Source organism: Rattus norvegicus, chromosome 10 (assembly GCF_021556685.1).
Source record: "Rattus norvegicus strain SHRSP/BbbUtx chromosome 10, alternate assembly SHRSP_T2T, whole genome shotgun sequence".
Classification (NCBI taxonomy): Eukaryota; Metazoa; Chordata; class Mammalia; order Rodentia; family Muridae; genus Rattus; species Rattus norvegicus.
This window is the reverse complement of record NC_141543.1, coordinates 9,889,753-9,914,854: the sequence shown is the minus strand read 5'-3', so window position 1 is coordinate 9,914,854 and position 25,102 is coordinate 9,889,753. Positions and strand designations below refer to the sequence as shown.

Here is a 25,102-nt window from a genome sequence, read left to right as displayed (position 1 = left end):
AGATTGTACTCATAGTCACTGTTCTGACACCCTGGGCCACATGCCGTGTGTCCTCAAGGCCAGCACAAAGCTTGGTACCCAGCAGATGCTCACTCAGCAAGTGTGGGGCAGGCTGCAGTGGATGGGATGACCTGCAGGACACTGCCAGGGCAGTCTGTCCCCTTGCTCTTGTAGATCGAGAGTGTGTGCCCCCTCACCCTTACCCTTCCTCCCCAAGGCCAAGAGAGAGGTGCTCTGTTACCAGACTTGTCTCTTGTACTGGAGGCTGCTCTGGGGTCCAGGGGACAAGAGTTCACTGTCGGTTATAATAGTTCTGATGGGCCTGAGAATGGTGGAACATCAGGTCTTCCTTCACTTGTCATCACGGGGGAAATGCTGAGGCACTGTGCGTGGGCAGGTGGCCCAGGCTCTGACTTTGCACAGCTTCTCAGCTAGTTCTCTGGCCACAGGTAGGGTCTTTAGCCTAGTCCCCAGAGAGCCCTTGTGCTAGCTCTGTGACTGTGGCTGGCTCTGCATTCCCTGTTCGCTCTCGGACAGTGGCTCTTCCTGAAGCTTAGCGACAGTCTTCATCCTGAGACCTTCTGAACATGGTATTTTGATGATCCTTCAGTCCTCTGTGAGGATGGAGGAAGAGTTGTACCATCCTCAGGGTGCTGAGCAGATGCCTGGCAAGTAACACTTTGCTTCTCTGTCACCAAAGTCAGGCAGAAGGAAGTCTGGAAAACAAACAAACAAACAAACAAATCATAAAGAAAATGAGAAGCTATCAACTCATGGAAGCATCCTTTCTGGTTTCATTTCTGGGCTGTGACTCTGCTCACACATATGTTGTTGGAATTATACCTATCATGGGCTGTAATAGTTTCTAATTTAAACAAAATAGAAACAAGATCTTACTCTGTAGCCCAAGCTAACATAGAGCTCACTGTGCAGCATCGGCTGGCCTCGGAATCATGACTTCTTGCCTCGGGCTCCCAAGTCATATGAGTCATATGATTCTAGGCATGAGTTACCATGCCCAGCTCTCCTCTTTGCTCTGTAAGCTTCCATATGCCAGTTATGCCTCTTGTTTTCTCCGCATTTCTGATACCAGGCTAAGCCCCGCCCATCATCTGCTGACATCAGGCCAAGTCCCGTCCATCATCTGCTGACATCAGGCTAAGTCCTGCCCATCATCTGCTGACACCAGGCTAAGCCCCGCCCATCATCTGCTGACATCAGGCCAAGTCCCGCCCATCATCTGCTGACATCAGGCTAAGTCCTGCCCATCATCTGCTGACACCAGGCTAAGCCCCGCCCATCATCTACTGACACCAGGCTAAGCCCTGCCCATCATCTACTGACACCAGGCTAAGCCCTGCCCATCATCTACTGACACCAGGCCAAGTCCTGCCCATCATCTACTGACATCAGACCAAGTCCCACCCCATCATCTACTGACATCAGGCTAAGTCCTGCCCATTATCTGCTGACACCAGGCTAAGTCCCGCCTTATCATGGCTCTTGTTCCTTTGTTGAAGCAGGGTCTCTACATCCAAAACTCACTTCAAAATTTGCTTCTACCTCGGGAGTTCAGAGTACCTACAGGTGCTCCAGCTTGTCATTTCTTTTATTTTTAAAACTTCTGCATTGAAAAATAGTTGATTGATAAATACAAAGTATACATATTCAAAGATACAACATGACAATCTGTTGTGTGTAAACATTAAGTATAAATTATCTAATACATTCCTCACCATCTGAATTTAGTATATATGGTGAGGGATGATGACACTTCTCTTACCAATTCTAGAAGACAATAGGCATTAGCTGTAGTCACTGCCACAGGGTTTCTCAGAAAGTAACGGATCTTGTGGTCTCCACATGAGCTCCCTCACCTCACCCTGGCACTGCAGCCTCTGGGTGTGCTCTGCTTAAGTGTTGTCACAAATGGTAGGACATGCATACCTCTGATGTATACATGCTGGAGGCTAGAAGTTAATTTGGAATGTCATTCCTCAGCAGCTGTACACCTTGATTTTTAAGACAATGTCTTACTGTTCTATTGCTGTAAGAAGACACCACGAACAAGGGAACGTATAGAGGAAGGTGTTTGACTGGGGCTTGCGTACTGTTTCAGAGGTTAGTCTATGATCATCATGGTAGGGAACATGAGGGCAAGCATGGTGCTAGAAGCAGAGAGCTTACATCTTGAGCACAGGCAGAGGCGGAAAGAGAGACTGGGGTTTGTGTGAGCTTTTAAAACCTCAAAGCCCACTCCTAGTGACACATCTCCTCCAACAAGGCCACACCTCCTCCAACAAGGCCACACCTCTTCCAACAAGGCCACACCTACTTCAACAAGGCCATACCTACTTCAACAAGGCCATACCTACTTCAACAAGGCCACATCTCCTCCAACAAGGCCACATCTCCTCCAACAAGGCCACACCTACTTCAACAAGGCCACACCTACTTCAACAAGGCCATACCTACTTCAACAAGGCCATACCTACTTCAACAAGGCCACACCTACTTCAACAAGGCCACACCTACTTCAACAAGGCCATACCTACTTCAACAAGGCCACACCTCCTCCAACAAGGCCATACCTACTTCAACAAGGCCACACCTACTTCAACAAGGCCACACCTACTTCAACAAGGCCACACCTACTTCAACAAGGCCACACCTACTTCAACAAGGCCACACCTCCTCCAACAAGGTTACATCTCCTTGTCCCTCCCAAATAATTCCAAACAGTTCCACTCATTAGGAGACAAGCATTCAGACATATGAGACTATGGGGGGCCATTCTAATTCAAATCACCACAGCAGCGTCTCTCACTGACTTAGAACTAGACAAGCATATCAGTCTCCTGTCTCCACATCCGTCCACCTTACCTAGCTCTTTTGTTTTTGTCTTTTGGCACTTTGGGTCTTTTGGTACCTTTGTCAAGCCATGGATTCACAAGGAATGGACTTCTGCAGCTTAGGATCCTCTTACCGAGCATCCCCTGGCTGGAGCAGCCAGCCTTTCTGTTCAACCAGTTGCTTGCTCTCTGTCCCTCTCTGGCCCTTGCTAATCTCCCTTCACCTGATACATTTTCACAGAGTGCTCGATATGCACAGTAGTACTCTTGGCAAGGGCCGTGCCTTGTTTGCCCACAGTAGTGCTGGCAGCATGCTGGGTGACGTCGTATACTACCAGCTTTGCCATGGTGACATTTACAGAATGTTCCTTTCTACATGGTACCCATTCCTCTGCTGTTGGCGACACTTCCCATCCTTCTTGTTATAATTTCATGTGTATGATAAAGCATATTTTCTAAAAGGCCTGGAGCATATACGTCAGATGTCTTCCCTCCCCATGCCCATCATTTTGTACAGCTGTTAGATGGCACTTGTAGCTGACGGTAACGCCTTGCCTTTTTAAATTTCTAGACTCAAGCCAAGGCCCTTTTACTTAAGAAGCAAGTACTTTATTTACTGAGTCATCCCTCTAGCCTTTTGGTCTTTTCCCTGTGTAATCAACCATTAGCCTCAAGCTCAAGTCACCCTGACTCAACATAGACATTCAATACCACTGCTAGACTTTTTTCAGTCTGATCTTTGTTCTAAGCCAAACACCTCTCATGATTTCCTGCATCCATCTTCCTCACCCAGCTGGAGATATTGTGTCCCTCTCCTCCAGCTCTTTCTCCATTTGAATTCATCAGGGTTCTTTGCACCTTTTTGGACAAGCCAACAAGTTTGAGAGGCCAGGGATGAAGCCTGGCTTTATTCTTTAAAGATCCCCAGTGCCTACCTACAAGGGGATAGAAAAAGCCACCAGGCTGCCTCTGAGCTGGTGGCACCTAATTGTGACCATGGAAAGAGACTTAATGTGAATAGGGTCTGGAAGGTAGAACACATGTCTGAAACAGTGTTCTCGAATCTGGTCACCTTGAAAGGTGAGCCAGCAGGAAGACCAGGCTTTGGGAACCATTGGCCAAGCCTTCTGCGGAGGCTCTCAGATGGTGCTGGCTGTCTGATCGGAGTACAGTGTGTAGAGCCGGGCACTATGCTTCTCCCCCTGAGAGACTGTGCTGGTTCATTCCACTTCCCAGGCCTCCTCTGTATCTCTGTCACAGGCCTGTAGGATGGCGCTGGCAGTCCTCAGTAAATAACTAATGCGTCTCCGTCTCCTCCTCATCTCCCTCGCTTACATAACCCAGTGAACTGGAAAGTCGTTTGTCTTCAGCTAAGTTGTTCATCTTCTTTGCAGCATTTGGTCGCGATAATATCACTCCATCAGTGTGGTCCTATGGTAATTTGGGCATTTTGTTCTAGCACCGAGGACATTACAGTTAATAACACATGAAGCCATTTCATTAAAAGAAAAGTTGAACGAGGATACATTAACATGGGCTGTGAACCAAAACACAAATCATCTCACTCATTGCCTATTAAGGAAATAAAATGAATTAGGAACCTCAAGGCATCCTGAAGAGCATCTAATGTCATCTGACTCTTGAATGTGATAGTCCTCACGTCAGTGTCATGCTGTCTCTGCTTTCCTCTGTGAATATGGTGTGGCTCCGGGCCCTTCCTCCATCCGAAGCTCTGAGCTTGGTCTCCTCTGCCTTTTGTGTCATGTAATGGTGTTTACACATCTTACTTGTTCCATGGCTTCATTTTAAAACAAAGAAAATCACTGGACCTTAGAGAACTTTTTATGCAAAATGTCTGGTACATTTTGAAAGGCATTACTAAGCCATATGTCCATGAATTCCAGGAAGTGAGAAGTCAGACTTGTGTTTTCTAAGAGATACAAGACCTGTATTTCTCTGGGCCTGTTGGAATGCTCTGGGCTTGGTAGTGTAGACCTGCCATCCCATATACTTGAGGTGGGGGTGGGGAGGAACTGAAGCAGAAAAATCACAAGTTCAAGGCCAGCCTGAACTACTGCATGAGATCTCTGAAAATAAGAAGAGAAAGTTGTAACTGGGGTGTGGCACATTGGTTGCCACTTACTCAGCATGTATGAAGCCCTAAGTTACATCCCCAGTACCAAGGAGAGGAGAAAACAGCATCATGTAGAACTAAGCATTTGCTTCTGGGGTCAGGACTTCACATGGTGCAGAAGATGAGTGCAGAGGGAGGTGTTTAGTGACTGCCAGCAAGCACAGGCAGCCTGGTGTTTTGCTTGCAAACCCACAGTTTGTATTTGTGAATCCTTGTCATGTGTGGGCCAGACTCTACAGTCTGCTCCTTGCCACGGTTTACAGCAGCCATTAACTTAGCCCCTATGAGGTCCCTTCCTGAAATAGCTCTCTGATTTGGGACTCTGGGTGTGTTTGTGACAGGGCTATATAAAGGCCTTGTTGGCCTAGAGCCAGCACAGAGGGTGCCCAGCTCAGACTGAGTGAGCCCAGTGTGCATCCTGGGTTTATTTTCCTGCTTGCAGCCCCCTCCGCCCGGAGGTGGAGGTGGGGTTGGGGGTGGGCGGGTTCTGACCTCTGGTGCTGCTGAGGTTGAGCTTTGTGCAAGCAGAGGGACCCGGGACTGGCCCATCCCCAGCAACGCCTTCTGTTTGTATTCTCTTGTCTGCCTAGCATTTGACAATTAATTAGGCATGGTAATTACCTGCTTTAATTTTGTGATTGCACATCCTATAATTACCCCTAATTCTATAATAGGGAAGTTCATGTACACAAAGGCAGTGGATGACGGAGGTGACAGGCCTTGCCATCTCTGCAGCTGCCATTGCTCTCTCTGCCTTAGACATGGCATCTCAGGACCACCCAGTGAGGCCAGCCTCCACCCCATTCTGCAGGGAAGACCATCCCTAGTGTTACAGTGAGTGTATCGGGGCAGGGGTGGGGGTGGCATGGGGGGTGCTTAGGATGGCCCAGGCGTCTCCTGTGTACAGTTCTGTGCCCATGTCTCTGCCAACCTGCCTCTCGTCCCACATGCTTTGGACTAATGAGGCTTGTGTTGTGTTTGGCAGGCATTTGACCTGGAACTTCTACCTGCCAAACCGAGCTTGCACATCTTCATTCTCTTCCCTGCCTGTTATCCTGCCCTCACCCACTGTGCCTGTGACCGGTGCTCGCTGAAAGGAACAACTGACACTTGGCAGATGTGTTTATGTGGGTACTGGACGCCGGTCTAAATGCCGGTCACTCAGCTCTCCCCACATCAGCATTGCCCTCATTTATCAAGCAGAAGAGCTGACCTAACGTACAAGAGGTGACACCAGGGTTCAGACCCAGTGCCTGGCCTTCCTCTCAGGGCTGATCCAGCCACACTTTACGTGTGAGTGGGCACTCGCCACAGTATCTTGGGCATAACCCCAGTTCTGCCCACAGTCTGGATTGGGAATCTAGGTCCTTGACAGGGAAAAAGCACAGTTTCCTCAAATACACATCATACAGATCCTGTCTTCCCATTGATTTCTACCTCTGTCTGCTGTGCGTAACCATTGCTCTCTGGTGGAAATGCAGGACACTTTAGCACTGTCCTTTGTGCTCAGATGGGAGGCCTTGCTTCTCCCCTAGCTCATGACAATATTGACCATGTTTTTTTTCATGCTAGCCATGGTAGTTTTGCCTCCAACATTCAGATCTGTATGGCCTAAGGAGACAGGTACAAGAGCACCCTATTGGAAATACCTTAAATGCTCATCTCTGCAGAGCAGGTACTGGTGCCATGTTAACATAGTGGAATATTATACAACCATGTCAAAGTACTATTGAGAGGGCATATAGCAACATGGATGCATCTCACATCTGGCCTGAGAAGGACCAGACACGGTGGATTATATAAGCATGACCCATTTATATGAAGTTCAAGAAAGAAGAGAAGAAATACAGGGAGAGTGCACAGCATTGTAGATGAGTGGAACTGACAAATGAGAAGCATGAGGGAGCCCATGGCATCCTGTAGGTATTCGTGTTTTTAGAATTAGCATGTCTTCATTGCACAGAATGGTAAGCTTCATCCTGACCTTTACTATATACATGGCAGATACCTTGATAGCATTTCCTTGTGTCATCCTGCATTGTCCCTTCTCCCACTGTACAGCTGGGTCCCTACTCTTCATAGATAGCCCCTCTTCTAGTTTCATGTCTGATACATGTATATATGTATGTGTGACTGTGTGCTTGTGCATGTGTGCATGTGTGTGCGCTTGCATGCACATGTGCACCTGTGGTGCATGTGAGTATGTTTAAAGCTAGAAGCCCATGTGAAAGAAAACACACAGCATTTTATTTCTGAGTCTGGCTTATTTTATTTAACATGATGATCTCCAGTTCTATTCATATTTCCACAAATGACATGATTTTATTCCTTACAGCCCAACAAAACTGAGATTTTATAGGTGATGATTTCATTATCCATTTAACTGTTGATGGGCATCTAGCCTGGTTCCTGAGGTTGGCTATGGTAAACAGTGTCTTGATAAACCATAGTACACATATATGCTGGTAGTGTGCTGGCTTTGGATCCTTCTGGTGTGTCCTCAGTTAAGTCATACATAGTTCTGTCTGAGCTTCTGAGGGGCCTGTGTCCTGCTTTGCATGGTGGCTGTAACAGTTTGTTGTCAGCAGAATGAATAAGGCTCTTCTAGGTTCCCATCTTAGCCTTCGTTGTTTATTCACTTGGCAACAGCCCTAGATCCTCCTTCCTCCTCAAGGCGCAGCCCATGCAAGCACATGTTCTAGGCTGTGCTCACCAAGGGACTGAGGCCCACACCTCATGCCCTCAACTTACTGTTGCCTCCTTGTGCTGTGTAGGCCTTTCTGGGGGTGACCGACTTCTGCAGGGAAGGGATCTCAAGTCTACTCTTTCCCTTCAGGCAGTGGTCCTGATGCTGGCCCCAACAGCACCCACCTATTTTATTTCCTTTTGCTGGGTCAAGATGAGTGGCTTTATCCATTGTTTAGAAGGGAACTTGGTTGTGTAGAAGAGACTGGCTTTTCATTCCACCAAGGAATTATTATCTTCATGGCTCAGGCTGAGGAAAGTTGGGCCAATCAAACTGAATTTGGGTAGAGGAGCCCTTGAAAGTAAATTAGTTACCTAATTAATTAAAGAAATGAATGAATGAATGAGTGAATGACTTAACAGTTTTCAACATGTGCACTCAGTTCTATGGTGTAGAATTCATGAATGAATCATTTGCACCTCAGGTTTCCCAGGTTCAGACGCCAAGCAGGTTGTTGGGGAGTGGCTGTTAGTCATGTGGAGGGGTTTGATGGCATTTGATTCTATCAGATCAGATCCTTAGTTCTGAGGAGAGAAGTGTGAGTGAGGAGGTGAAATCAGGGGCTTGTTAGCAAGGACAAACTTGGAGATTACACTAAATGCTCGGGAAAATGGCAAAACTCCTTCTCTCCCTGCTGTCTCCTTGTTGGTATGGGGTTCCAGAGACCCCTGTGAGCCCCAGCCCTTGCAGAGGAGTAAACACAGGACACTGGGGAGAAGGCAGCTCTGGGCCCAGATTCTTCATTTCCTTTTGTTTTCTGGGCAACTGACACTGCCTGTCTGAGCCCATGTCTCCATCTGAAGATGGTGTTCCTACCCTCTGCCTTACAGCTTAGCCTGTGGGCAGAGGAGAGGCACGTGCCCGGGGTAGTGCCCAGCACATGACTGAGTGTTCAGTGCTGAGTGCTGTGATTCGCTGGAGTGTGTTATTTCTGTTCAACCCTGGCCTCCCACTTGCCGACTTCACAGTGGCTTTTTTCTTTTAGAGTAGGAGTCACAGAGCTGAGAGCTTCATCCACATCTGTGTAAGGTGGTAAGGTGAGCCAGTCATGGGTGAGCCATGGCGCCTTGGCACTTACCCTGTTCCCCTGGCTATCGGTGGCCTCCAGGTATGGACTTGCTGCCCACAGCAGAAGTCAGCTCTACCCCGCTACTGTTGGCCCTCAAGTCCTTTGCTCCTGGAGACGGCTGCCAGCCTGACGTAGGAACATGCAGGCAGTGGAGCCTGAGAGACAATGACATAGATGATGGTTTATGTTGTCTTTACTCTTGAAGAGGAATCACTAACTCAGGAGAGAGGGGTCAGATTTAGGTGTGTTAAAGAATGTGAGGATGCACACCCTGCCTGCAGCTCACGTCTGAGGTCTGCACTAGATATTAAGATTGGAGAGTCCTGGGTCTACAGAGCTGAGTGTGGCTTCCTTTAGAGGAGGAGGGACAGAAGCCAAGCATCCCTGTAGAAGGCTCAGGAAGAACAGGAGAATAGGAAACACACCCTTGCTTCCACTGAGTAAAAGGAGTTGGCTCCTGAACCTATGTTGTGAAGGATGTAGACTGTCAACTCGCAGTAGAGCGGTTCGTCTACATTGGTCTCTCTGTGAGGAGGGCTTGAGGATGTGGGGAGCCTTTATGTACAGTACAATAGTCATTACGCAGCGACTTTCCCTCCCTGTCATGCTTAGGTGGAACCAGGTTTTAACACACATCAGCTGGGAGCAGTGGCAGACAGGGCAGTAGGATCTTTGTAAGTTTGAGGCCAGCCTGGTCTATATAGCAAGGTCCAGGCCAACAACACATGCATAAGGAGACATATCTCAAAACAAAACAAACAAACAAAACCAAGAGCCCCCATTTCTCAATAGCTGTGTGTCCTAGAAGGTACTGAACCCATAAACACAGCAGCCTCTTGTGCATGCTCCAGGCAGGGTCCCAACTTGGCTGGGATAAAGTTATGTCCCTGTCTGTGCTTATACCACCCGGGTGTTGACTTTCCCTTCTACCTACCAGGCCCTCCAACTGTCTGGAAGATCTCAGCCTCACTCTCTTTTGCCCCAAATCAGCTCCCCTACTGTGCACTGATCAGTGTGACCTCAGGCCTGTGGGACTTACAGAACTGGTGTCCACGAGGCAGCTTGTAAGGGTAGTTCACGTGTGCAGGGAGATGTGGCTGTGCTTTCGCTCAGGCTGATGCAGACACACTATGCCGCTGGGCTCCAGGGTCATGTGCCTCACTGAGTCTCTCCTATGCCCACTGGTGCCTTGCGAGGGAGACGTTCAGAGCTTGGGCTCAGCCTGTCTTCCTCTCTCCCTCTTTGGCAGGTCTACATTCGCATAAAAGACGACGAGTGGAATGTGTATCGTCGGTACACTGAGTTCCGGGGGCTGCACCACCAGCTGCAGAGTGCTTTCCCACAAGTAAGGGCCTACAGTTTCCCACCCAAAAAGGCCATCGGAAACAAGGTATGCATCCAGGGGCCAGATCTTTGCTGTCACTTTGTCTGTCCTTGAAGACTGTGCTCACCGCAGGAAAACTGCAGTGTTGGGAGAAACAGGAGAAGGGAGCCACCCATGAGCCTCCACCTCAGGGAAGGGCAGTCTTCTGTGGGTGGGTTTCCCCCCTTGTACCAGTATAGCTTCCTAGAAAGCAGCAGAGAGCTTGGCTCAGTGGGGGACGTTCCCTTCCAGTAGGAAACTCTTAACATCACCTGTGTTGTGTGAATGCATCAGAGACAACTGGATGCAGGCAGGCCTGACTGTGGCCTTTAGATAATACTTTAAAAAACAAGCCAGTAAGAGGGCTGGCTCAGTGGGTAAACGTGTTTGCTGCACAAGCTTGTCACACTGAGTTTAATTCCTGGAGCTCATGGTAAGGTGGAAGGAGGTTTTCTGGCCTCCACATGTGCATGTGCATGTGCATGTGCATGTGCATGTGCATGTGCATGTGCATGTGCATGTGCATGTGCACACACAAAAATGTATAATTTACAAAATTAAAGTAAGTGTTGGGAGGCTTGGGGCAGCGGCTCAGTCATAACAGTGCTTGCCATGCAAGCACGAGGACCCAATGCAGCTCCCCCGCCCTCCATAGCCGTGTGCCGCATGCCTGCAGTCCCACACTAGCAAGGCAGCTTGCTGACTAACCAGACCAGCTCACTGGCTAGCTCCTGGTCAGTGAGAAACCCTGTCTAAAAATCAAGGTGGACTCAAGGTTGTGCTCTGGTATCTACACCCACCAACATGTACATGCCTGACCACAAATGCATGTGTGCGCGCATGCGCGCCCCCCCCCCCCACTTACATACAAACACAGAATAAATTGGCCTCTTGGTTGGTCCTGCCTGCTGACTGCTGTGGTGATACAATATTTTCCCTAGTTCCAGTCACTGTTACTATACTCACTCACATGCATGAAGAGACCAGACTTTCTCAAGATGTATCTTTTATTGTGGCCACTTCAGTCACAAAGGTGGGGTGGCCTCTATTGAAAATGTGTTACTGTTTAGCCACCATGCAAAAGGCCACATGGGACTGAAGAAGACAGACCTAAGTCTGGACCCAGTGTGCAGCTGCTCAGTCAATGTCCCAACAGTTAGTGAGTGGAGACATTTCCCCTACCTTGTCTGCACTTGGAATTGCTGAGGGAGCCCACAACCCATCCCTGGTTTCCTGGGTTAACTCCCCTGGGCACTAAATGGATAGTCCCACATAATAGCCATCAGAATCAGGTGACAGGATATCAAGCAGCCGGACATTGAACTTCAGGACCCTTGGAGGACATGGAAGCAACTAGGGATAGTATTGACAGGAACCCCTCTGTGGGGCTGGTTCCAGCATGTGCTGCCCACCAGAATTGCTGTATTCTCAGCTCTTGGTCCTCATTATAAAGACAATCGCCATGCTACTCTAACCTTGGGCCCCTGCAGAAAATCCCCAGTGGTATCCCAACTCAGGACTCTCAAGTCTGTCACATCTGCCAAGGCTATTTGCTGCCACATGAGGCTCTAGGAACTAGCTCGGCCTACCATACGTCTTACATCACTAAGAGCATTCTCTGAGGCTGAAGCAGCTCCTTCTCCACCCGCTGCTTCCTCAGCGACCCCTCCCCCATTTTATAAGCCTGCGTTAAGTCTGCCGAGAATGCCAGTCCATGAGCCAACCTCACCAACCGAGGCTTCTGCAGTTCAGTCATTTAGAAAAAGCCGGGGGCAACCCTAGGCCTGTCCTCTGTGTAGTGGGGACTCTGAGTGAGTAGACCAGCTGGGTGGCAACCAGATGTCCAGACTGGTTTCCTATAGACACATGGACCCCTGACATTTACCTTGTCATTCCTCAATGGCTGAAGGATAGTCTTGGCCTCACATGAGGTTGAGGGTAAACACTTTCCCTTCAGTTCACTTTGACTGAAGACCACAACAGAACTGGACAATTTCTTCAATTTCCAAGAGAGGACTGAGTCAGGGTGTAGAACTGTACCCATAAGGACCTTTTATGATCTCAATTAAAGGCCAAGCTTTTGTGGATTCATGTGGGCCTACTGATGGCAAAATTCCTAGAAAGCTGAGTACAAATTGTCCAGAAAGGTTACTATGTTGGGATCTTCTCCATGACTGGTATATTTCAGAGGTGATTCACTTGTCTGTTTGAACCGTCAGGGAGGATCCAGACATGACATCTTTGGGGTGACTGAGTCATAAACACCCAGTCACTGTCAGCCTTGGCTGTTAACTGCCTCCCTCCTGAACTGACTCATGGGGACCATTTAGGGAGCAGGCTACAGTCTGCTTTATGTACCATATGGGCATCTGTATGCTTCCCCACAGTGCCGTCAGTGCTGACACTGACTGGAGATTGTGAGGTGTGGGTCTCAGCAGGGATTCCCCAGTTCAATTAACAGCAGAAAACTTGCTGGTCCACTAGAGGGGGCTCTCTGGCCTCTCTCTGCCGGGTGGGTTTTGCAGGATGTGCTAGAGGCCAGGCAGACTAGGCCACATTTATGGCTCCAGGCTTGGGCAGGGACTCAGTACTCTTTTGTTAGTATTCAGTGAGCCAATGGGAGCCGAGAACCCTAGGCCCTCTGAGTGTTCACTTGGCACTGAAGCAAGGTCAGGCCCTTCAACTTGTTAGAGAAATTACTCCTCGAGTGCTCATTAACACACGCAAGAAGGCAGTGGTGCTTGCTGTGCTGGTCTGTGTCCATGTAGGGCCTGACCCTGAGAGAGAAGTACAAAAGTGCAGCTGGTGGCTTTTCCAAGCACACTTCCTTGTAGTGGGTGTGTCCCAGAGGATGTGCTAGGTGCTGGGAGATTGGGATGAATGAGATGATGTATGGAGCCAGAGGTGATGGAGAGAGCGCCTGTGGAGTGCAGATGTGGGGGGAAGACCCACAACGTCGGCGATAGCTCATTTCCCAAGGAGAAATGGGGGAGTAAAAGATCCATGTCCAAACAAAGCCGGCTCTGCATTCCTGCAAAGGCCTGGTGCTTCCTGTACTGAGCAAGGGCAGCCAGGAGCCCGGGCTTCTCTTAGGTCAGTAAATGGCACTAAAGGGATTTTACAATACATAGCATCATTTTGCAAGGAAAGCCTTCCCAGGACAGTGACACACATGAGCTCAGCCTTGAAGTGGAGGAAATGGGGCTCTTGGGGAGACTTTTCAATATCAAATGTAATACAAATTTTGCAGTCATGTGTAAAGAATTAGAAGTGTGGGTGCCCCTGCACCCCATGTCTGCTGCCTGATGCGTAGGGAGAGGTTGGACCCAAGGCTGCTGTCTGTTGCATATTCTGACCTGTAACACCTCCAGGAAGCTTCGTCTGATCTCGTGGGTTTCTTTCCCACACTATACCAACTGCCCGATTTATAGTTCTCTCTGTCCTGTGACATCATGGACAACCATGGACAACAGAGCCTGGCTTTTGTGGGCAGATCAAGCACAGAGAGTGAACCCATGACAAGCCCCGAGCTCAAGCAGCAGACTTGCTGCGTGGCAGCCATTTTCCCATCAGTTTCTTTCTCTGGATTTGTCTTTCACTGGACTGACAGGTGCTGGCACTGGTGCAGATAGCATTCATTGAAAGAGATGGTTGGTTCCCAGATGCCACCTCCGGACACTGGAAGTTAATGTTAGTAGGACGGTCAGCATCTTCAGCAGCCATGATGCTCACACCTGTAGTCCCGTTATCCTGAAGGCTGAGTCTGCAGGAACCTGAGTTTGAGGTCAGCCTTAACCACATAGCAAATTCCAGGCCAACTGGGCTATATAAAGAGACCCTGTCTCAAAAAACTAAACCAGTTATGACTGGTGTGGCACTTGGGGACAGCCTTCCCAATTAGCTGGCCACCACTGGCTGTCTCCCTGCTTCACCCCTGCCTGCCCAAGCTGGAGAGCCTTGTTTTTATGCCAAGCCTGCTGCTTTTCTAATTGACACTTGACTCTCTACCGGGCATTTGATCTCATCCACAATGTTTTTAGGCCGTTAGATTGCTTGTATATCATTATTTAATCTACCCCTTCGGCTTGAAAGGCCTTCAGAATATACTTAACCTGTGTTCCATCTGCTGTTTTTGCATGTGTTTTTGGACAGCTGATTAAAATGGCACCAGAGAAGAGCCCTTCTGAGCTCTTACCCTCTTCTTGAGTAATTGGGAATAATTGCCACGTTCCCCTCCAGTGCTCCCATTCATACTGAGGACTGGTATCACCATCTTGGCATCCTGGGGGAATTCCAGTACCTCTGAGCCCCAGCACTTTAGTTATTTTTACTGGACCCAGCTTTCTGGGCTACTCAGTTGCTGACTTTCTCTGAGGCCAAGGACTCTTCCAGAAACCATGGGATCTAGGGGCAAAGGGTAAAGGGCTTGTTCTACTGGGAAACACTGGCTGTGTAGCCTCGGGCAAGTCACCAGGCTTCTGTGTGAATTGGGTGCTTGGCAGCGTCCTGACACCCCCGGCTCTGTAGGCTAGCAGTCAGAGCAGGCTGCTGTTACATAATTCACTCAGCATAGCTCAGCACCTTGCCCTCGCACTAGCTTTAAAACAGGTCCAGAGGGAACCACACTGATTTGACTTCTGTTATGGGTTGACTATCAACCGCCCCCGCACACCCAGGGCTCATGTCCACAGTTGGTGCCGTTGTTCCGAAAGGTTGTGGACCCTTTAAGTGATCACACCACAAGAGCACAGCCACTGTGGGGCCTTTGCAGGGCCTCATGCCCATGCCTTTTACCTCCTTACCTCGCTGAAGAGTGACTTTTATTGTTTTTGCTGAGTCAGGTCTCCCTCTGTCATAGAGCCTGGGCTGGCCTCACTCTGTAACCTGGAGTGATGTGTGAGCCTCAGTCCTGAATGTGGGGATTCCAGGCTCTGGTATTGTTTTAAATTGGGGTATAGCTTCCAACCTGAAGGTACTGTTTAGAATATTCCCCCCATACCCCAGCAAGCCAAGACAGGCCACAGCACCAGGAACAACATCTTCCTGTCACTTTCTCCACAGTGGACCACAGTCCTGCTCCTGATCTCTAATGACTGTCTGAGGCCTGAGAACCTTACATGGAGGGCTTCTGAACTTGAACTCTCTTGCTTTTTCTTTCCACACCACAGCTGTCAGATACCTCTTTGCTGCTGCATGGGAAACCTGATGGTCCCACTTCGTTGCTGTATAGTATTCCACTCTGTAGAGACACCATAGTTTAAGTATCTTTTCTCTTTCTAGAAGTATGGGTGACACTGGCTGCATTTAACCATCTGCTGTCTATTCTGCTTCCTGGGGTCTGCACTCAGAGATGGTATTGCTAGCCAGATAGTACATTGATCTGCCTTTTTTGTTTTTCTTTTTTGAAATAACGTATCTTTCTATAGCCTAGGCTGGCCTGAGACTTATGATTTTTGTGGCCCATGCCTGGTCAGCACTGGGATTACAGGCATGAATTCCTTGGCATGGTTCCTTGAGAGAAGGGAAAAAGAAGGAACTCATAGAATAAGAAAACCATCCATCTTCTCACCACCTATAGTCAACAACCATGCACATTTTGTCCTATCTACTTCTAAGCGCCTAAAAAAATTATTGCAAAATTTTCTGTTAGTCCCCAGAGCACACAGAAAGCCATAATGAATAAGCACATGTCTCCATCCAGATGGAAGGAGTGTTAATGTTTAGAAATTAAACATCATAAATACAGCTGAGTTCTCATTGCAGCCCCCATCCCAGAGGGGAGCAGATTGGGGCTGGTGGTCCCTTTGGTCGCTGCCTTTGTGCTTTTATGGTGGGATTATAAAAGTGTTATCTTTTTATGACTGCATAAATGATGCTACTCTTTATGTGTCCTGTCCCAGCTTGCATTCCTCGGTGGTGTTACAGTGCTTTGAGATGTAGCCATTTAGCTAATACCCCCCTCTTCTTTGAGATAGTGCCTCACTGCATTGTGTCCCATGTTGCCCTTGAACCCATGACCTTGGCCTCCTGAGTGCTAGGATTATAGGTGTGCACCACTATGCCTGCTTGATCACTACAGCAGAAGTTCCTGCCTCATGGCTCCTTGGAACTTGGTTTGCCTGGTCTGAGGCTGCTGGTGACGAGGCATCCATCGTAGGACTCTTGGCAAACTGATCCCCCAGGTAGCCTGGCGTGCTCACTTCCAGTGGAGTGGATCCTGCGTCTCAGGCACGTTTTATTTCTGTTTTGCCCACACTGGGCCCTCCCTATATTCTAAGGACTGGGTGACACTGCTGTTACACTGTCCCATTCTTTGTTTTGTGAGCCTGTGAACCTGTGTCATTTTCCTGCTGGGGAGGCCTTCCTCCTGGTTCTGAGATCTCCACGTCCCCCCTTGTCATCAGTTGTTTACTGAGACATGACAAGTCTCCCCCTGGAAGTAGCACCTTGGACTCCTTTATTCCTGAAACCCGGCCAGCTTGTGTGCTGTGTCTACCCGACCTCTGCTGCTGTAAACACATGTGCATCCCTGCTTCTCTGCTTACCAGCCAGCCAGCCCCGTTGAGGTGTCCCAGCTCTTGCAATAACTTCTCAGGAGCCCATGTACCTCTGGGGGTTGCACGTGTCTCGTGTAAGCAGAGGCTAGATTTGCACTTCTCTGCATGGAGGAACAGTAGGCCATGAATTGTGCTCTTTGTATGTGCACACATGTGTGCAAGTCCACAGACACCAGAGGTCAACTTTGGGTGCCATTGCTCAGGCACCGGGTTATTTGAAAGAGCATCTCTTCAACTAACCGTCCAGTGAGTGCTCCAGGGGTCAGGCTGTCCCATCCTGGGATGATAAAGGCATGCCACCATGCCGTGATTTTTAACTCAGGTCCTGGGACTGATTCAAGTCTTCATATTCCTGAGGCATTTCTGCCCACATCCACAGCCATCTCTTCAGACCTAAAATCATGTTCTTTAGTGACCATAATTTAAGCAAATACCTTGGTGAATATCCACCTGTGTTAGACAGGTTTCTCCAGAGAAACAGAGCTTATCTAATGTGTGTGTGTGTGTGTGTGTGTGTGTGTGTGTGTGTGTGTGTGTGTGTGTGTGTGTCTTCCTGTCTCCAGATCCAGGTTAGAAGTGTGCCTTCCCACTTCAAATGATTTATGTAAGAAAAAATTGCTCACAGTGTGCCCAGCCATTTGAGTTTTAGTTGAGTTGACAACCAAGAGTCGCCATTGTGCCAGCCCTTAGTCCTTCATGGAAGGGCTGTGAAGGCTTTGCATCTTGAGTAGCAGAGACCTATTTCTGGAGAGCTGTTTGTCTCCCAGGTCACAGAAGCATTAGGCTCATTCCCCAGAACATTCTCATCATTTACTTTCCTGGGGCTTCTGCCTTCTGAGGGAAAGTGAAGTTCTTTTTTTGTAATGAGTTTTGAAGCTTTTTTGAGCCAAGTGCCTGATCCTCATAAAGCTGCTGAAAATGGAACTGTTTTGAGTCACAAAGGAGCCTTTGATCTGGCTCATGGCTTTCCCCATGAACTAGGCAGTCTTCTTCCTATGAGCAGGAAATAAACAGAACCCTGTTCACGTTAGCAGGGCCATCCACTAAGAACGGCAGCTCTTTGTTGCTAGCTATGCACCGGTACTACTCACAAAGCATAGGCTTTGCCTATGTGCACTCTCTCATTTAATCTCCTCAGCCTCCTGGTGGCCACACTGCAGCGGATAACATCTGTCTCCCCTTAGACCACAGCCCTCAGTCCCCTTCCTGACTCCGGACCTTTGCATGCACAGCTTTTGAATTTGCCCAACTCCTCCCATGGTGGGTCTTTCTTCTCTGTCAGGTTCAGCTTGAATCCTCCCTGTTCATAGAACTCACCCCGTGAGTATACCTCTCTTGGCTCTCTTTTCTTTCAGTAGCTTTAGTATGGCTGCATGTTTAATGGTTTGTTTCTATAAAAGTGGGCACATGTGTGCCAGGAGGGAGGCACCAAAACCACAGCAAAGGATAATACTAAGTTTGCAGTTTAGAGCTGTCACTTCCAGGTGGAGGATGGGGTCAGTGTGCAGACCTAGGAGCACATGGCAGAGCAAGCTGGCACGAGCCGTGAAGGCTGGAAGGGAACGAAGAAGTCAGAAAACCTGGTGGAGCTGAGGACCCTCGGGAACATCAGATCACACTAGTGATGTTGGTCTATCTCCATGGGGGGCCTAGACCAGTGCTGTGGACATAGCTTCCAGGCAGAATTTGTCAGCTGGTGACCCAAAGGCCACTTTCCTCCTGAGATCTGGCTGTGTCTTACAGTAAGGGCTGTGACAGTGATGGTTATGGAAACTATAGTGACAACTGAGGGGACAGAGCAAACAAGAAGGGCTTCCCCTTGCACTTAACATTTTCTGTGGCAGCCATTGGGCTGTGCCTAGTGCAGTGGGTCATTCCCCTGCATGAGCCTGTCTGCCCTGCCACGTTCACAGACTGCACCTGGGTAAAAGCTTTTGAATTTTGAATTTTGTTATCCTGGAAGTTCAGGGCTGGCTTCTTAGAAATAATGATTTCTTTTTCCATATAAGTTTTGTTTGCTTATTTAAAGATAGCATCTTACTATGCTACTACATAACTAGAATTTACTGACTTGTGTAATAGAATCTGACTTCAGGAATGGCTGGATCTAAAAGTCTAAGGCTTCTCTTGGGTACTCACGGACCCCTGCCTACCATCTAATAGTTTCTTGCTCTGCCTATGTTTTTCTAAGTTGGCTTTCTTATCAGGCAGGATCCTTCTTGGGCAAACATGACCTGCCTTCCTGGCTCACTTTCTATCAGTGAAGCACAATGAGCAGGAGTGACTGCTTTATTATAGCTTCATGCTGGGGTCCTGTATCATGCCAGGCTCAGTCATGATGGCTGCGATTAGCCAAGTCATGGTCCTGGATCAATCCTGCCTAAACCACGGTCCTGCACCCTGCTGCCTGCCGCGTCTTTCTTGAGTAACTACTGTGTGTCAGCCTGTACACAGAAGGGAGCTAACTACAGAAGAGCCATGCTCCCAGTGGCTCAGGATGGTGTGTGTGCATCAGCGCTCACCCAGAAGAGCTTCAGTTATTTCTGTGTTAGAAGGCTGGCCCAGGTGGTAGTGTTGTCTGAACTGGCACAGCATCGGATTTCTTCAACACAAATATAACATATGCACACAGACACACACTCTCACACACTTTCATTTGTTGTCAACCAGAGTGGAATCACTCAACCCTCCTTGAAAGACAAGAATGGGCATGGAGGTGGCAGGGCTATCAGATGCTGGCAGTAAAGTGTCACTTGGGCCTGACCGCTACCCACAGGGCATCGGAAGTGGCTTTGTGAACCGCATGATAGATGAGACCTCAGTTGGGGCAGGCAGGCCTGTCTTTTGGGAAGCTGGCCCCACAAACCCACCAGGTAGCTTTCTGTTTGTTCCCACCTTTGCCTTTTCTTTTCTCCCTGTCTCCTGCCTGCCTCCTACAGTGGAGCAAGAGAGCCCAGTCTAAAGCACTTCCTGAGGATTCTCACGGAAGGCCTTCCTTAAGAGCAGCATAGGGGCTGGGGATTTAGCTCAGTGGTAGAGCGCTTACCTAGGAAGCGCAAGGCCCTGGGTTCGGTCCCCAGCTCCGAAAAAAAGAACCAAAAAAAAAAAAGAGCAGCATAGACTGGGCTTCACAGCTCTCACTACAGCTACAGCAAATCCTGCTGTCAGCTTGGCTTTGTGGTACTGACCATACCTCACATACTTTGAGTCCAGAGACGTGGACCCTACCAGCCACCCCTTTCCAGTGGTGCTGTGCTCCTGAGAACCTGCAGGTTCTCAGTTCCCAAGCTGGGCAAGCAGCGGGTTGGGCCATGTCTTTTCTAGACTATCTTGTGCCACCACCGAATGCTGCTGACATCTGCACCGGGAGGGGGCTATGTCCTGCATCACCCTCATAGACTGAACCAGGCAGCTTCTCAGAGGCAGGCAGGACGCAGGCCCTTCCCAGGTGCTATTCCCTTGTGGTCGGTCAGTCATTCAGCAGAGGGGCCTGAGGCAGTGTGAGGACAGTGGAGTGTTCTGTCCAGCGGAGGTAGGAGTTCTAAACAAGCTCAGAATACGCTCTGCCGTGGCCAGGTGTGGCTGCTGCAGAGTCTGAGCTGGCCCAGAGCCAGGGTGAGAAGTGCTAAACTGGGCGGCAGTGACGTGTCACTATTATCTGTGTGGCTACAGTGGCTAGGAGGGCTAGCACAAGACCTGTGCTGGCCATAGGCTTCACACCATGCACTGGGTCCCCTGTCCTTTTTTGCCATTGAGGTGAGGAGATACCTGTCCTCTGTGGAGATTTGAATGTCTGTGTCCAGGCTCAGGACACTGGTGACCCAAGCAGGCACATGCCTCACATAGGTATGCAAGCTTTTCCACCAAGGGTAGAGCTGGAGCAAGGTCAGACTGTGCTGCACAGGACGCCTTTTCCCTCAGAACTCCGAGTGTCAGGTCATAAAGTTCAAATCCCCGTACCAGTTTAAAGTGAGCATCCTGTGGTACTTTGATGTCCTCAAGTAGAAAGATAATGTCATCTTGCTCCTGAGGTCATTGGTCCCACAGGAAGCATTCAGAAACCTCTGGTACTAGTGCCTGCAAGGCCAAGGCAGAAAGTGCCATGTTATCTGGCCCAAGTGCCTGTTAATGTCACCCACCCACCCACCCACTCCCACTCTCATCAGATCCCCCTAGTGGAACCCATTTTATGCATAGGGAAATTAAGACCCAAGGGGCCAGTCCATGATTCAGCCTGGTTACCTAGTCCAGGGTTTATCCTGGGGTCTGGAATGGAACTAAACTTGTCTTTGTTAGCTATTTATGTCAACATGGCACTGGCGAAATCAATAACTTGAAAGAGGAAGGTTTATCAGGGCATGTGGGTTAATGGGCCTCAGCCCATGCATGCTTGGTTCTACGTGTTTGGACAGAAATTATGGTAGCAAGACCACGTGAAGGAGACTTGACCATCATACAGACACAGAGCAGAGGCCAAGACGTGAAATAGGCAGGCTATGTAACCTATATAACCCCAAGACCTGACCTAGTGATCTACTTTCTCTAGCTGGAACCCACCTTTGCAAGTTTCTACAGCATCCCTACAGCACCTGGGAGCCCAGGGCCTAGATACAGGAGCCTGTGAGGGATATCTTACACTCCAGTCAAAGCAGCTACTCTCTGGACAGAGTGAACATGTGTGGTGAAACCCAGTGGCAGCTGTGGCTCCTGGGACTTGGTCACCACTGGAAGTCACAGGCATTTGTCAAGTCCCAGAACAGCTTCAGCTACTGTCTTGGCATATCCTTAAGTGTATGAGTTGCAGTTGCTGTAGATATGAGACCTGCCAGTAGACCTCGGGATTAAGGAATCCCAAGGCCCTCTTAAGTGCTATGCCATGGCTCCAGGGAATAAGTTCAATGGGAAGGGCTGTCTGTCTGTTCCTACATATCTGTTCCATGACTTAAAAATCATCACTCTGAAGAGGGACTGATGGGCTCTGCTATGGCCATGCAGTACCCTGATGGTGTCCCTACCTCAGACCTCAGGGTCACTAAATGGTTAAAGGCAGGGTAAAACCCCAGATTGGGATTAAGTGTTTCTACAGCACATGGACTCATAACTGGGGTGATCACCATAGGCAGATCGTGGATGCTCCAACATCTGGCCTGACATCTGGGCCCAGCCCATTCCAGGAGCAGGTATGCCTTTTTCCGGCAGAGTGGGCTGAGCGCAGGAAGTGAAAGCTGTTTAGGGGATTATAATGTAGTTTCAACAGCATCATGGTGGGGGAAGAGTGAGTACTGGACAGGCAGGAGTTAGTGTGGGAAGGTCATCTGTTGAACTGGAGGCTCTTGGGTCTGGGGGTGTAGCTTGTGCTAGAGCATGTGAGGACCCGGTCAGAGCCCTGACTTTGCATTAAGAAAGTGACTATTAACTAAGTAAAGAAATGCATGTGTGTGTCTTAGTCCATGTTCCATTGCTGTGAAGAGATACAGTGTCCACAGCAGCTCCTATAAAGAAAAGCATTTCATTGGAGCTGACTTACAGCTTCAGAGGTTTAGTCCATTATCAGCATTGCAGGAAACATGTCAGCACAAAGACAGACATGGTGCTGGAGAAGGAGCTGAGATCCACAGGCAGCAGAAAGAGGCCTAGTTTCGGACTTTAAAACCTCAAAACCCACCCCCAGTGACACACTTCCTTTAACTAGGCCACAACTCTTAATCCCTTAAAATCATGCCACTCCCTAAGCATTCAAACATGGACCTAGGGGGGCATTCTTATTCAGACCACCGCAGTGTGCATGTGGGTGGTGCAAAGACCTGCTGGGCCTGCCTTCATCTACTTCTCTTATCTTGAAGAGGCATTTTGGACTCTTAAGTTCAGCAAAAACAGAGGGGAATCTCAAGTACTTAAGAGAAAGCAGGTTTAAAGATATCCACCCTGGTCCCTAGCAACCAAGGCAGGGGTTTTCCTGTGGCTCAGTGTGGCCCCACAAGAGTTCAGCCCGTGACCATCCCTGAAGGGGAGTGGGAAGATACGAGAGACAGTTTCACAGTGGCTTCTGCCTGTGGGCAGACTGACCACCATATCTGACTTGACCAGAGCAGAACAAGCTTCCGGGACCTCTGACTCTCCTTCCTCCAGCCAAGGTGATAGCATTTGGTTTCTTATTTCTGTTCTTGTCAGAGCTGCAGGTTTAGCCTGGTGTTGGTACATTGGTTCTCAAGGCAGGTGACTGGTGCAGTCAGGACAGATGGCATTCACTATTAATCTAACCTCAGCTGTGTAATGTGGAGGAGACCCTTGATCCCCCAGAGCCTCAGTGTCTTCCTCTGCAGTATGGGAAGCTTCGTAAAGCTTCGTAAATATGCCTTCGTAAAGCTGCTGTAAGGGCAGCTGAGGGAACAGGTCACCTGTCATGTAGTGCTGGGCACAGAGTGAGCTCTCAGTGAAGGCCGCGCTGCAGTGGTTAGCGTCACCATGTGAGGTGTGATGGGCTGAGTGTGGCCCCCATGCAGTTGGATTCCTGGTGCCCATCCTGGAACAGGCATGGTTCCCCTTCTGTCTGCAGTTGATGTTCATGGTTAGTGCATGCCACTGATCTTTTGGGAGTGCTGCTTTGCATGTCCAAACTCTTTCCTGACTATTCTGTCGCTGTGCTGCCCAGTCCCAGGGCTATGATCTGCCATCTCTGAGTCTGAGAAAAATGGTAGGTCCGAGACGGAGCATCTGGTCCAGACACCAGCCTCTGGCTTTTCCCTCAAAGGTACATGGAGATGATTGTGGGATATGGTGTTCTCTGAAATCTCCCCCCACCTTTTTTTTTTCTATCCCTGGCAACATTTACCAGTGACCATTTATCAGAACCCAGCCAGGGTGCTCTTAGCCTAGTCACCAGTTTCCAGGGTATGGTGTGGCAGACAGAGATGGCTAGATGAAATAGTGCCAGTGTTTACCTTGGTGAGAACTAGAATGGTGAGAACTAGGAGGCCAACTCAAGCTTCTTCAAGGTTTGTAAACTCTCTGGCCAGTGACCTGTTTTAGATCTGCTGACTTTGAAGCTGCCCCTCTCAGCAGGGACTGGCCTGTCTGCTGCTCCAGCCAGACTGGACCAACTGAGAATTCCAGGTCGTGCCTGATAAGAGTGTGAGGGGGCATAGGAAGCACAGTGACTCTTCCTCTGGGAAGGCACTGCTGCAGTGTGGAGCTTTTCCTGCAGGAGAAAAGCCATGTCAGAGACTACGCAGGGATGGGTGGAACCCAAGCACTTGACGTCCACCCTCATTTAGAGAAATGCCTAATTTAATGCTCTCCTTCTTTTCTGAAGCTTGAAGTAAAATGGGGCTTTATGGGAGGACTAAATACTCCCATTAAAACATCCCTGTGCACCCTGCTTACCCAGTGAACAGCTCCACCCATAATTGATGGTAGTATTCAGACACAGCTATAAACAGCAGCAGGTCTGTGGACAACACCAACTCATTAAGTGGCCAGCAGAGCTGTCTGGCAGGTTATGTGCTGGGCTCACACCCAGCCTCATCATTTCTACTCTGCATGCTGACTGCCACCCTGGGAGCACGATCTGTGTCTGTGATATCACCCCAGGTACCCTGGATGACACACAGGCTCTGACAAGCCAGCTCACTGACACACGGTCTTTTGTTTTCTAGCGGCCCTTAGAACCAAGGACTTGTTTCCACACCAGCCTGGTCTGCTTTCCCCTGTCCTTTGGGTCTGTGTGTTCTCTCACCTGGTCATGGACCATGGCTTCCACAGAGCTGTCTCTGGCCACCAGTCTTGCCTTCCTCATGTATCTCCTGATTAACATATTTCACCCAGTTGTTTTTCAAAGTCCTTGTTTCCTTCAGGCACCGTGTGAGGATCTTATGATGCAGGGTGAATTAGACAGACAAGGCTTGACCTATGTGAGATATGCAGTGGGATTGGGGCAGGGGGAGAGACACCAATGAAGGAAGGCAGGTGAGTGGCCAGCAGGCACTGTGAAGAGAAAACAATAGGGCTGCCGGGCGTGAAAGGGAAGCCCAGGATCTAGGGTTTTTTGTTTTTTGTTTTTTTTTTTTTTCTCCCCTCCCCAGGATCTAGGTTTTTAAGAACTCTCTACTTTTAATCTTTGTGTGGACTCAGCTTAGTCCATACAAAACAACCTGTGGGTCAAACCTCATCTGTAGACTCCTGACAGCATGTGTGGTAAAAATGGTGGGAACTGACTTCTTCACAAGAAGGGCTGACTCTGCCTGTCCACATTGCCCCTCAACCTTTGGGAGAGCTTCTGGCTGAGGTCCTGGCTTGACACCTCCATTCTCATTGTAAGAGTAGTCAGCCATGGTGACGTTACGCATAACCCCAGCACTAGGATTCTAGGCTTACCAGTTTAA

General features: G+C 49.1%; 1 protein-coding gene across 11 annotated transcripts in view; it reads left to right on the top strand.

Annotated features, from left to right (window-relative positions):
- Positions 1 to 25,102, top strand: part of Snx29 (sorting nexin 29) — a 413,834-nt gene that overhangs the window by 359,442 nt on the left and 29,290 nt on the right. For 7 of the 11 annotated variants that reach the window (XM_087574449.1, XM_087574446.1, NM_001109526.2 and 4 more), the window contains one exon: positions 10,051 to 10,191. The exons of 1 other annotated variant lie outside the window; for it this stretch is intronic. In XM_087574449.1, coding sequence (XP_087430575.1) covers positions 10,051 to 10,191 — 141 coding nt within the window. Of the gene's footprint in view, positions 1 to 1,093; positions 8,770 to 10,050; positions 10,192 to 25,102 lie in introns of those variants that run through there. 3 more of the 11 variants (XM_087574452.1, XM_087574450.1, XM_087574457.1) reach the window with 1 other exon arrangement.